General features: G+C 42.1%; 1 protein-coding gene across 2 annotated transcripts in view; it reads left to right on the top strand.

Annotated features, from left to right (window-relative positions):
* LOC126343983 (zinc finger protein 628-like) overlaps positions 1-13,258 on the top strand; it is a 427,045-nt gene that overhangs the window by 33,852 nt on the left and 379,935 nt on the right. The window contains exon 1 of one of the 2 annotated variants that reach the window (XM_050001985.1): positions 2,748-4,720. The exons of the other annotated variant lie outside the window; for it this stretch is intronic. Within the exon in view, the coding sequence (XP_049857942.1) occupies positions 4,474-4,720 (247 nt within the window). The 5' untranslated portion in view covers positions 2,748-4,473. Of the gene's footprint in view, positions 1-2,747; positions 4,721-13,258 lie in introns of those variants that run through there. 2 annotated transcript variants of the gene reach the window in all.

Raw genomic sequence — 13,258 nt, 5'->3', positions numbered from 1 at the left:
GGTATCAAAGAATTTTACCAATTTCGCACAGACGTGGGTGACGCTGATCGAAAAGTCCTTAGTTTGCACAACAGGATTTCCATTTGTTAGACAAGCTGAAACAACATATCAAAGGACGGAGATTTCCCAACGAGGAGAATGTCGACACAGCGGTTCTCGAATGGTACGGACAAAGTCCTGGCTGTATCGAGTTTCTCTCCACGTACTCCACAGCAACTTCACGGTGATATGTCAAAAATGCATTACGAATGTATTCGTGCAAGTTCTGTAGGTCTGTAATCTTGGTTCGGTGCACCTGATCCTTTACAGAACACCATAGGGCCATCTTTAGTGCTCTGTGGACACTTGATCCTGGAGGCCGTCGAACGTACCATCCTGTTTCATGTGTCTATGCAGCATCTTTTCATCCAGTGGTTGATAAGCATTTAGCAACTACTGGAATATGACGTCAGACTGCCACAGCTCCAATTTTAGAAAGTCAAATGTACGTATAGAAATGTAAAGTTAATTTATCGAGGCCTTGCGTTTATGTATGTGTTTTACTCCGGATTTGCATTACTTCAGAAACACTCTGCTAATGAAAGAGGTTGTATCACAAAGGGGTTAATCTGTGTGAAACTCTTCGAACCTCTGCAATGGCAATATGCTACGCTGCGGCAGAGTATGCATGTCGTGCTCGGTATACTACAACGTATTCCAAACAGACGCACGTAGCTCTCAGTGACACCCGCGGAATCATAACATCATTCCAGTCGAATGGCTTTAGCACCTTGCAGGAACAGCACTATCTCCTATTCGAAGAGTAATAGATACTAATGAGGGAAGGAATTATGCGGAGCAGGAGAAAACGAATGCTCTGTATGGGCACGAGCTGCGTCCACAATGATTGAAGAAGTGGTTTCCAAAGGTCATCGATGGCACCTGGAACCACTTCTGGGAAAGCTGGGCCGCGAAAACTGGGGCTGTGACCTACCTTTCTCCTGGCTGGACTAGCGATTCAGAAACACTACCGCTTGGCCATGGTGAGAAATGGACCACTTGCAAGAAGCTGAACATGCCGAGGTATGAAGTTGACTGATCACAGCTTAATTTTGCAAGATAGGGCTACACTGATCAAGAGGATATTCCGTGAGACGGTGGAGAAGACCGTACTATCGGAGTGTGTCCGACCTCCTGCACAGAAGACGAACTTCATCAAGGAACAAAAATTCTTTGCAAGTGGTCATGTTTTGGGCAAAAGTAATATGCTCATAATTGTGTATAGAATCTGAATGTGTCTGATACGAGAAGAAATAAAAAAAAGAGGCTCTAATGCTGGCGGTCTCTGGTTCAAATGGTTCAAATGGCTTAGAGCACTATGGGACTTAACTTCTGAGGTCATCAGTCCCCTAGAAGTTAGAACTACGTAAACCTAACTAACCCAAGAACATCACACAATCCATGCCCGAGGCAGGATTCGAACCGTAGCGGTCGCTCGGTTCCGGACTGTAGTGCCTAGAACGGCTCGGCCACCCCGGCCGGCTGACGGTCTCTGTTTTTTAAGTAAGTGCAGTTGTGGAAGGGCCGATATCTCACTTAGTAGTAAGCATATAATTAGAATGTTAATAAATTTAGTTAGTGAGGAGTTAATCTGAGGAAATAATGAATTAGCTGAACATTATTATGTGTTTCAAACAGTTACAGAGGAATACTAATACACACTAAAACAAGCTACAGTCTGCTTCAGTTTCTAGATAGCAAACTCACAAGTAAATGGGTTGTAGATGAATTAAAAAATGTTAGCAGAGTATGTAGTCTTTCTTTATTTGCCATCTTTTGGTTTTTGGCTGACTTAGTCCTGCCCATCGAGGGATGAACTTCCCATGCACTGCGCTCTTTCGTTAACTCTCGAAATATCGGCGATTGTCGGAGACGTTACCCAGCAGCATTCCAGAAACATACTTGAAGATTTGATTCATCTTGGTTCTTCTGCGATAGAATGTTTGGCGGGCTGCTACTTGCATAAATGTATCTTCAACGTCTCTCTACCTGCAGATATCGATTGTCGTGGCATGGACGGATATCATTGTGAAGGCTCGTACCATACGTGATGTGTGGCGTGTACTTCGCTCTTGAGAAGTGACGTGATGGAATTCGGACCACAAAGTAAAATGTCTGAATAAGGCATAAGCAGTAGTACAGGATGTACAGTCTGTTATCCTTCAGTAAGGTAGAGACGAATCACAGAATCTGCATTATACAGTCAGCTTTTATATTTGGATTCATAATGGTACGTCATCACAGTTGGATGCTTCAGAATAAAATACCGCCATCGCAAAACTTTTACTCTAAAAAATGTGTACAGATACGTGTACTAACATTGAACCCGCCTTGGCGAGAATAATCACTTCAGCTGCAGTGAGGAGAGTGCAGTCGCCAGAGCGGCTCAGGCTGTAGGGTGAGTTGCATGTATGATTTACACTGCGCCGTGTGTTTGTAGAAGAGTGAGAGGGGGAGGGGCGGACGAGGAGCGCTGGGGGGATGGCGGCGGCGGCGTCGGCGTCGTCGTCGGTCGATAGGCGAGGCTCGCCGGCCAGCGCGCGCGGTAACAGGTGTTGCCAGATACGGCGGCGAGAATCGATCGGCGGGCGCGAGTGTAGCGCCGCGGCGCCAGCGCGCTGCGGGGGTAGCGCCGGCGGCGCATGCGCAGAGGGGCGCCGCGCCGGCCGGGGCACGCGCGGAGCCGACATGTGAGCCGGCCGAGCTGGATGTCGCGCGCCAGCCGCACCAGTCAATCCGAGCCGCCGACGCCAAGCGAACACGCAACTCGCCATGTAGCCGTCCCTGCCCTCGTTGACTGACGCACACACTCTCTCTCTCCCTGTTCTCGTGTGCGCGCGCGTGTGCCGCCTCTACCGCCGCACCACTCGCCATCGCTGCTGTTGCTGCTGTTGCTGCTGCTGCTGCTGCTGTTGCTGCTGGTGCTGCGGCACAGCCGGCCACCGCCGAGACCAATTGTTGCGCCAGCTAACAGGTGTCAGCACCAGCGACGGTCGGTGGCCAGCCTCGACCACGGCCGTTCCTTGGCGGCCACAGGTCCCCCGACATCAGAAGCCAGCCACCGTCAGCATCGTCCCCTGCGAGCCGCCGGTCCGCGAGCCACTCCCTCGACCGCTGAGCGCGCCCCGTACTCTCCGATCGCCGAGTCGTGTGGCGCTTTCGGATGGAAAAGCTCCAGCTGCATTACAGTGAACGGTTTCCGTCTGCTCTCCCACCTATGTGATGCCGGGTACCGACGAAACCTGAAAGCTGTCTCGCGGCGCGACGGGAACGTTTCATGTTGCCACTCTCGTGCGCAGTAGAACCGAGGAACAACAGCAAGAAGAAGAGAAAGAAATATGAGAGACGCTATGTGAAATGAGGGCGGTGCTTCGAGCTTCGTCGATTCGATTGTTCGCTACAGTGCGGGAGACATTTTAAAGAGGAAGGGACGAGCGCTAGCCAGAATCGGGCGACCTCGGAGTTGCGCAGAAATCCGGTGTGGCGAGCCACCTGTTTCGTTTTACCTCGCAATATAGATTTGTCCAAGATATGTGCTTTCTCCGAAGGGATTCCTTCACGTCTCTGCGCCACATTTGGTATTACGCTACTTACGGTTTGAAATCTCCGAGCCGTCCGACGGTAGGAGTGTGAGCTCGTGTGCTGTATTCGGTCCCCGGTGCGGAGTCGTTGGACGGCGCGATATTTGCTGGAGTGTATGCGTGTGCGGTGGTTTTCCAAAGTTGGCGGCGATGCAACTTGTTGCATTCGTGTACACAAGGTAGGTCCCATGCGCTTCCCGTCTTGACGCCGCCCGAGCCAGCTCTTCGGTTCGCTCCCACTTTAAGCTTTCTCTATTTTCTCTCTCAGGAGCAGCACTTCTGACTTTCTTCCGATTTCTCTCACTGCTGCTGGTACTCCGATTTCAGTGCTACTGTTAACTGAACGCTATCGCTTCTGACTGTGTATCTTTGTCTGTACGTCGTATTTACTCCCAACTGTGTACAATAACTGTCGATATCTCTCTCTCCTGTCACGTCTGACGCCTAACGATATACACAACCTCAAGCAATATTTTGAAAGGAGGGTCAGTTTCTTCGACTACTGGGATACAATTAATGTACCTTCAAGACAACGAAAGCAATATTTAAAGTCTCAGATTTGAATACAATTAGAAGAGAAGCTAATTATATTTCGACACGCATATTGATATTTAGTCGTTTATATTAGATGATACAAAATATTTTAGAGAGTTTATTGGAAGAGTAGAGAGCAGAGAAGAGTATTTTGATCATTTTCTGTATCCGAGTATGAATTCCGCGATATTTCCGACCGGGAGTCCCTGAAACGGACGTGCGGCTCCTCGAGAGAAGGATTAGACGGAACTCCCGCACTGACGAAGAGGAGGCAGGAGCGAACCGTCGAGTGTGCGACACAGGCAGCCGGCCGAGCAAGATGCCGCGCTGCTACATGGTGAAGAAGGCGTGCAACAAGTACCAGGGGGCGGGCGCCGGCTCCGGCCGGTCCGGAGGCGGCGGGGGCGGCTCGGCCGGCGGCTGGGCTCTGCCGCCCCCGCACCACCAGCAGCGCGACGCCAGCGGCGAGCCGCCGGGGCCCAACAGCCCCACCGAGGCGGCCGTGGCGCCCCCCAGCCCCCCGCCCAGCAACAGCTTCCGGCCCCTCGAGACCGTCACCAGCCACAGTGAGTACCTCAATGCGTTCCGCACAGCGGCCAGCGGCGGCCCCTGCCACGGCCGCTACCCGCAGCTCACGTCCCCAAGCTCGCTTAGCGCCGAGAGCAAGCGCTGCTCTATCTCCAGTGGCGTTTCAATTCTGCCTCCCCATTTCTTCCGCATTAGTTCTCCTCCTTTCCATCTGTTTACTCTAGATGCAGCTAGTGCCCGACATACTGGAAAGTAGCTGTTGCTAACAGGTTGTTGGTTTCTAGTTATCACTCGTAGTAGAAACATTGGATTAAATGTCCATAAAATTGCAATGAAATGCGCGATCACTAGAGGAACAAATCTATGGCGACAATCACTTTATTAAAAAATATTAAATAGATACATTCTCCCTTCTGCTGTCAGTTTCCTTCATCATTGCATTATTTCCCATAAGATAAGTTCATGCCATTTGCTCAGCGTTGTACTGATGAACAGGCATAATTTATTGCTCGTAAATTTTGTTGCAATGTGAGTGGTAGGATTCCTACAACTTATGAAAAACTGAAATAATTGAACAACAATTTCTATTCTCCCATAGGGGAAAAAGTATGACAATAGACATTCACTGAATTAATAAAATAGTAGATTTCCTTCACCGGTGTACTGTTCCACTGCATAATAATATTTGGTTCCACCGTTGTCATAATTAATAGGAACTAAATTTTCACGAATCTGAAATTACGGTTTAATGTATCCGCTGACGACGATGACAATGAGAGCCCTCTCGAAAATATTGTGTTAGAAAGACAGTGCACGATACTACAACCAGCGTCGTGTTGTTATATAAAGAAATAGACCTTCTGACTTGTTACTATCAACGGTATCCAATAGTACGTGAAAATATTCGGACGTACCGTTGGTATGGTTCATGAATATGTCTGGCTTTTTGCCCAAAGAATCTTTAGTGTTGTGATTTCTAAGCTTTTCTCCATTTCGTGGTTTACTGTTGGCTGACTGGAGGACGTGAAGAAGACACTATACTAGCCACCGCAACACTAGTAGGAACTCGCGGAAATATTGTGCTAGAAAGACAGTGCACGACTGTAAATTTTGAACCTACAACACCCGGAACACCACAATACTACAAGCAGCGTCGTGTTGTTATACAGAAAAATAGACTTTCTGTCTTGTTACTATCAACAGTATCCAATAGTACCTGAAAATATTCGGACGTACCATTCCTACGGTTCGTGCATTCGTCTGACTATTTGCCCAAAATATCTTCAGTATTGTGATTTCTAAGTCTTTTCTCCTTGTAGTGGGTTACTGTAGGCTGCTTGGAGGACGTGAATAAGACACTATATTAGCCGCCGCAACGCTAGTAGGAACTCGAAAATAAACCGTCATGCATTAATCTTAAGTTTTTTGTCAGTTCACGCACCTAACCTATTTTACTACACGATTCTTATACAAGGAGCTAGTTTCCAAACTTTTGGTATTACTGAAACAAACAGTTCAATATACAGAAATTTACACATATGATGAGAGATTCGTTCCTCGTTTACTCCCAGTGCGTGTATTTTTCATTGATTATTTGCTTAAATGTGGACTAATATTTCAACTAAATCCACTGGACTTGTCAGGGTTAACTAGCCTATCCTATTCTCACTTTCATACACTAGTGTATATGAGAAATTGTTATGTTTATTGCGAAGTAGCATAACCCTAAAATAGCTGTTGGTTGTATTTGGTTATTTTCTTCTGAGCACAATGCGTATTGTAAGCATCAGCCTCCCATCATCCGTATATACAAAATTCCTGACGGCATAATAATTGGAATGAGTTTTTTGAGAGATTATTCAGTGCCTATCTGCTTCGGCATATAATGAAGCTACTTTATTTAAAATTAAATCATTGTTTAGCAGACATTGGCCACATATCATAACACGGAAACAACTACAAGCTAAGTTTCTTAGTGATATTTAAACAGGTCATCATTGTAGTGGTCGGGCTCTAAAACCGTTCAGGCGTTACGCGAAAATTTTTAGAATTTCAGTATATTTCATATGGTGACATTTCAACTTGTGGCACTATTTGACATTTCAGCAACAAGTGTGTTTAACGAACAACAAGTTGCCATCTACTTACAACGAACTAAAAGCTCAGTAGCCATGGAACTCACCTTCTACCACAATGTCTGCTATAATATTCCCTACAATTTGGAGGAATTCGGTCGATCATCAAGAATGAATGTATCTGAACTAACATTCATATTGTACAGTAGCATAATCAGCCGAGATAGGAGTCCACGTCGTCATAGTATGTCGAGAACATAAATTAACATAAGTTTCAGAAGTCCCAAATTGAAAACAAAGATGATTTTTCTGTGTTTTTTAATCCTAATAGAGGAAGAAACTTTATTATTAAATATTCTTATTTAGACTTCGTTTCTGTTCACAGCTGATAAATGATAGAACTAAAATAGCTGTCCGTACAAAATCATTTATAGCCTGCCTGTGGTTTCATTGATCTTTGTTACGTAACACCTTCACGGAAGCTCCAAACTGGCAGTTTATTTGCTTCTGAGAAAAATAAATAAGATTTTAATTTTGGACTGAAACCACACTCCTTGATTGATCTACACACTGGTTTTGAAGTAACCGTATTTAATGATATACATTAATGCTTTGCATAACACTATACCTGCCTAGGTCGTACAATTTTACAGAACCATATGAATATTTACACCATTTTTGGGTAATGTTTCTGTGATACACTAGTTAGAGAGCCGTTATAACTATGTTGCCTTCGCTATAAAGTATATGTTCGTTTTCGAAGCATCATTATGCTTAAGCACCTCATGTTTTGCATAGTCAGTCTTGAATATCATCAGTAATATGTAAAGAACAAGATTAGACTATTTCGGGATGAATATGAATATAAAAAGCCTATTCAAACCTGTGACGTGTATACAGTTGTGGAGCAGAATTCTCCTTCAAATATATCTGATTTACAGTACGTACGCTACTTCTTGGAACTCAAAGTATGACGTACCTGAACTGCTAGGATGCTAATAATTTCAGTACGTTGTTCCATACAATATTGGTAATCAACACTTGAAAATTAAATTCTGTCCAACCACATAGAAACGAATCTTTGCGACATATTGCGTGTGCTACCTTGAATTAATGCTGTTTCACATAGTCTAGATGGAAATAAACTGGGTGCTGCATTTGAGTAACTTTGGGGGGATAATTTCAGTGTATTACAGAAAATGCTGCAATGTTATATATATAGTGTGGAGGCATCTTTGAGAATCTATTCTGAGAAGAGTAATAACTTTTCTGAAGGTATGGTCTACGGTGTAGACTTGAATAGAACTGAAACATGATAGATAGACAAATCAGGCAACAAGAAGATAGAAGCTTTCGAAAAGTGGTGTCATAGTAGAACGTTGAAAATTTGAAGTCTGTTTCGAACAGCCAATGAGCGGAAAAAAAAGTCGGTTTAATAATTGGGGCGAAATGTGGGGAGTAAAATATGTCGAGGGAGACCAGGACTTGAGTACTGTAAGCAAGTACAGATGGAGTAGGTTTACGCACCTATGCAGAGATGAAGAGGCTTGCACAGGAAAGATTAGCATTAACAAGTTAATAGAAGAGGTAAACTTTTAATTCTACGTTGGTGAGAGATTTGTTTTTCTATGCATATTAAGAAGAGTTAAAAACGTAGCACTGCATGCGAACACTTGACATATTTTCTGATACGGATCATCTTTCTAGGTTTCGCTGCACCTGTAAGTATGTTTCACATACATCACGTTAGTTGTTACGTCGGATTTCATTCAGTCTCTTACACTATTTTATCATTTTACGAGACAGATTTTCTTGCGAAGCTGTTTTCTTGATTATAAGAAAACGATGACATTTTTGTCAGCACTTCAGCTCTAGCTTTTCAGCTGATGATTTTTTCTTATCGTCTTTATTTATAATTATTGAGCATTCCCGTCTCTTTGCATATGTCTTTTATTACCTTCATTTTTTTCTTTCTTGGTAGGAATAAATGTCTGATGTGAAATAGTAAGCGAATGTTGAGAAAAATGTCGACTACTTCTTATCTGTCCAGTGACAGAACAGAGCAGAACAGCAGACAGTTCCAGCATCATTTTCTCTAATTAAATAACACATACGTGCTGCAAATTGGCACTGTGGATTGAATTTATATGATTCCTCTCCCTGTATGTTTTTACTAATATTTAGGTTCGAATAATACCTCATTATTTACAGAAAAATAAATGTTTGCTTGCTATACATTTACATGAATTTAGAATTTTACTTTATACTTCCTTAACACTAAATTACTTGTGAAATTTTCAAACAAACAACGATAAAATACACCTGATCGTAGCCTTTCGTGACCGTTACGGCCTGCAAGGAAGCTTCTCCGGGATTTTTACCACGTTACCAACATTTTTTCCTTATTTTCTGCTGGTCCAATGCTGTGATCTGGTCTTACATTGCAGGAAAAATTTACAATATGTATGATCGGAATGCGGAATTTATCCAGTAATATACGGAGTATCCTGACGAAGACAACATGCGACATTCGCTGAATCAATGGTCTGCAAAGCAACATGGCGACGTGACCACATAAACGGAAAAATATGTTGAAGAAGCATTATTCTTTCGATTATCGTTTGTGGTATATATAACAGAAAATCTGATGAAATTTGTAATATACTAGTTACTTTTTACCAGTACACACTACAATCAGTGCGTACGTCAATATGTCGGCTGTATTCGAGTGGTCCAGCGATATTGTTTGAAATCTGAAGAGAGTTCTAGCAATCGTAGAAGAGGCATGTAATGCTCGTGTACATTTTTCCAGACACATTTTCTGCGTGCACTGATATTTTCGTCCAGATCGTTCGAACATAGCAACTGAAGGAAGCACATTACATTATAGTTCACAAGTACAGCAGAGATTACGTGGATCGCGAACCACATCAGAAGATGACTGTTTCTCGGTAGTTAGATCGTTAAATACTTCTACTATTAACTGCAGACAGAAGCCAAAAATTTCAGCATCAGAAAATAAACTATCCCCGTCTAATTTTTTGCTCAAAATGCAGTCATGTTTCTCCTTTTGCACACATTTAAAATGTATCTGGTACGACGTTGTACCAGTCACATATATATTGGCACATAAAATCCTTTAACTCATGTGTAATCAAAAATCTTTTATAGTATGACCGAAAACATTCGCAAATGGAAACGTTAATGATTGAATGGTAAGTCATGAAAACAAAAGGAAGGAAGGAAGATTGGCTTGAACGTCCCTTCGACATCGAGATCATTAGAGACGGAGCACAAGATCGGATTGTGTCAGGGATGGGGAAAGACATTGGCCGTGGCCTTTCAAGAGAATCGTCCCAGCATATGTCTGGAGCGATTTAGGTAAATCACGGAAAACCAAACCTGGATGGTCGGACGCAGGTTTGAACCGTCGTCCTCCCGAATGCGAGTCCAGTGACGAGAAAACAGTTGAACATATGTGCAGATATTAATCTGCAAAGCTATATGCATGCAGGCATCGTGAGCTGATTATTGAATGTCAACAGAAGATTAGATATCATTATCCCATAATCACTTATCTTTTTACAATATTTTATTAAATCAATTGCAGAACGTCGAGAATAAGGAGGAAATATAATCTGCTGCGAATTGGTGGAAAGTGTCAGAGGAAGCTCGCGTGGTCGAAAGTTCATGAGTTGCACCCAATAAATTCATCGTACGGAATACTGCATTTTTAAAGTTTACTGTAAAAATTTAGAAGTTTTCTTTTTATATCTCGGCAAAGACACATGGTCATATCCTTTTCCTCGATAATTCTGAATTAATCATTGCATAAACACCTATAAATGACAATGCAGTAGAACATCTGCAGTTCCTAGAAGGTCCTGTCATGCAATTTGCTGAATGTAAAAAGTATTTCATGCAGAGAAGACGGTAAAAGAGGCACAGAGTTCGTTACAGAAAACAATCGAGGGATCGCAATGTGACGATAAACAGCAGAATCCCTGGAATCTGTTGGACTACCTGCTAGGAACAATATGATCTCCATTACCACCTTCAGAGCCACTGAATGTGTGCATTGGCTGATTGTGTAGTTTCACAACAACAACAACATTCTGATTAGTGCTGGTTCTTCTTTTGCAACGTTTAATAGGCTCGCTGCCGTTTTGAAACATGCTCGAGTTCTGAAATGTCACGAAAAATGTCTGTTCTGTTGATGACTTCATTACCAGAAATTTTAAATAGCATTTGAAAACCAAATCATAATTAAGTATTAAATTTATCATCTATGTTTATCACACAGAGTAAAACAATTAACTTTAATTAATACTGATGATAAATACAATCCTGAAACTAGTGATCGTGGATTAAAACGTGTCTGAGATACATAAAGTGAAGCGGTAGACTCAGGAAGTACTGATGAAGGTGGAAAAAGGCTGCGACGAGTCACAGATGATGCTTTAATAAATTCAAAAATCGATGGAATCATGCAGTTACCGGGAATTTTCGTCAAGACATAGCCTTAACTATGTTCAGAATCTGATGCCTGACATGAACTGCACAGGACGCCTCCAGTAAGGTTACGGGCACGTAGAAACTCAGGTATGCTTACTTTCGAATGATAAAAAACAGTTATCTGAAACGTTATGATTCATCTCCGATTAGGTAAACCGATTAATTCAGAAATTGCCGTGGTCCTGAGTTTCTGTTTGTTCATTCTATAGTTTAGTTTCTGTAACAAATGTTCACTGTCTTGGAACGAGGTAAAGAATGATAATATATTTTTGAAATGAGGCAGAATCGTAAAAAGCAACAAAATGATACATTTACTACTTTATTTATTTTAGAAAAATTTGTAACAGACAAATAATTGCAATAAATATGCATCGAGCAGTTTATTCCAAATATCAAAATATGCAACGTTAATTTCACTAATAATTCGAATTTCGAAGCTACCCTGTACAACACAAAGACTAAAATGTGAGGGGTACTGCATGTACATGCATGTACATGCTAAATACATGCTAAGAATATTTATATACGTTCCACGAGAGAGTCTGTGAAACTAACTAATACCGTTTTCTCTTTACGCCGTACTTAAATGTACTCTTATGTCTAGATAGGCACAATATTTAAGCAATAAATCGGAGTAAAGTAGAAACACAGCTACCGATGACTAATTTTTAATTCAAACCAATGAAACATGTATTCTCTTGCTATTCTTACTCTGGAACTAGAGCGTCTAAAAGTAAATAACGAGATGCATTTAATTTTTGGCTTAAAATGAATGTTATTAACATTACTTGGTATCTAACCAACATGGTGAATTGTTTTGCGTGCGTTCAATTCATGCGCTAAATTGATCGATTTTGAATGATTAATGAATAACGCAATACATTTCAATAACAGCACATAAAGATGAATTAAACATTGCTCTTTATCGTATATGTATGCAAGTCTGTACTGATTGATCATGACAGGAAGGTGCTGGAAATTTACCTACGTCAGAGACCTAGGTGGTGTCGGTCTGGAACCAGCATTCGTTTATTGGTGAAAAAACTGCGGTGTTTCATAAGAGGTCTAACCTAGCAATAAACACAGGACATAAATATCTATTCAGGATACTATTTATACTCATAGAAATGGAAAGCAGGATGATAAGGTTTAACGTTCCGGTGACGACGAGGTCAAACGTTCGTAGTGGTTTATCTGGGCTTTCTATAATATGGAAGAAGCATCTGCATTCTGCATTTACTCTACACTCAGATGGGTCTGGATATAAAATTCCACATTTATAGTGGAAAACTGGCATTCGTTTAATACACGTTCTTCCCTACTCTAGACATAAACTGTATGGCTGAAGACATTTTTATGCGAGGGTGTTTTATTCTTTAACCGTGATATGTTCTCTGATGTTTCGCTTTTGGCACAAGTGACAGAAGAATTTCGATTTGATGCGTAACATATATTGTACGTGTAATGCTGAGATAGCGCTGCATTTTATTAATTAGTCATAGGTCAATCTACATATATATACATTCTCCCCAAGCCACCATATGGTGCGTGGCGCAGGGTACCCTGTACCATTATTAGCCATTTCCTTTCCTGTTCCACTTGCAAAAACAGCGAGGGGTAAACGACTGTCTGTATGCCCCTTTACGACCTCTAATCTCTCTAATATTATCTTTGTGGTCCTCAAGCGACATTTACTTGGGCGGCAGCAAAATTGTTCTGCAGTCAGCCTCAAATGTCGAATCTCTAAATTCTCTCAATAGTGCTTCTCAAAAAGAACGTCGCATTACGTCCAGGAATTCCCATTAGAATTCCCGAAGCATCTCCGCGATAACTGGCTGTTGTTCGAACGTACCGGTAACACTTATACGAGGGTAATCCCAAAAGTAAGGTCTCCTATTATTTTATAAGTACATAGACCTGTTTATTTCTACAATGGTTTACATCACTTTACAGTTTGAACATTTAGCTATTTTTCGACATAATCAC

The sequence above is a fragment of the Schistocerca gregaria genome, chromosome 1 (assembly GCF_023897955.1).
Source record: "Schistocerca gregaria isolate iqSchGreg1 chromosome 1, iqSchGreg1.2, whole genome shotgun sequence".
NCBI classification, from domain to species: domain Eukaryota; kingdom Metazoa; phylum Arthropoda; class Insecta; order Orthoptera; family Acrididae; genus Schistocerca; species Schistocerca gregaria.
Note: the sequence above shows the minus strand (reverse complement) of the source record. Positions and strands in the feature narration are given on the sequence as shown.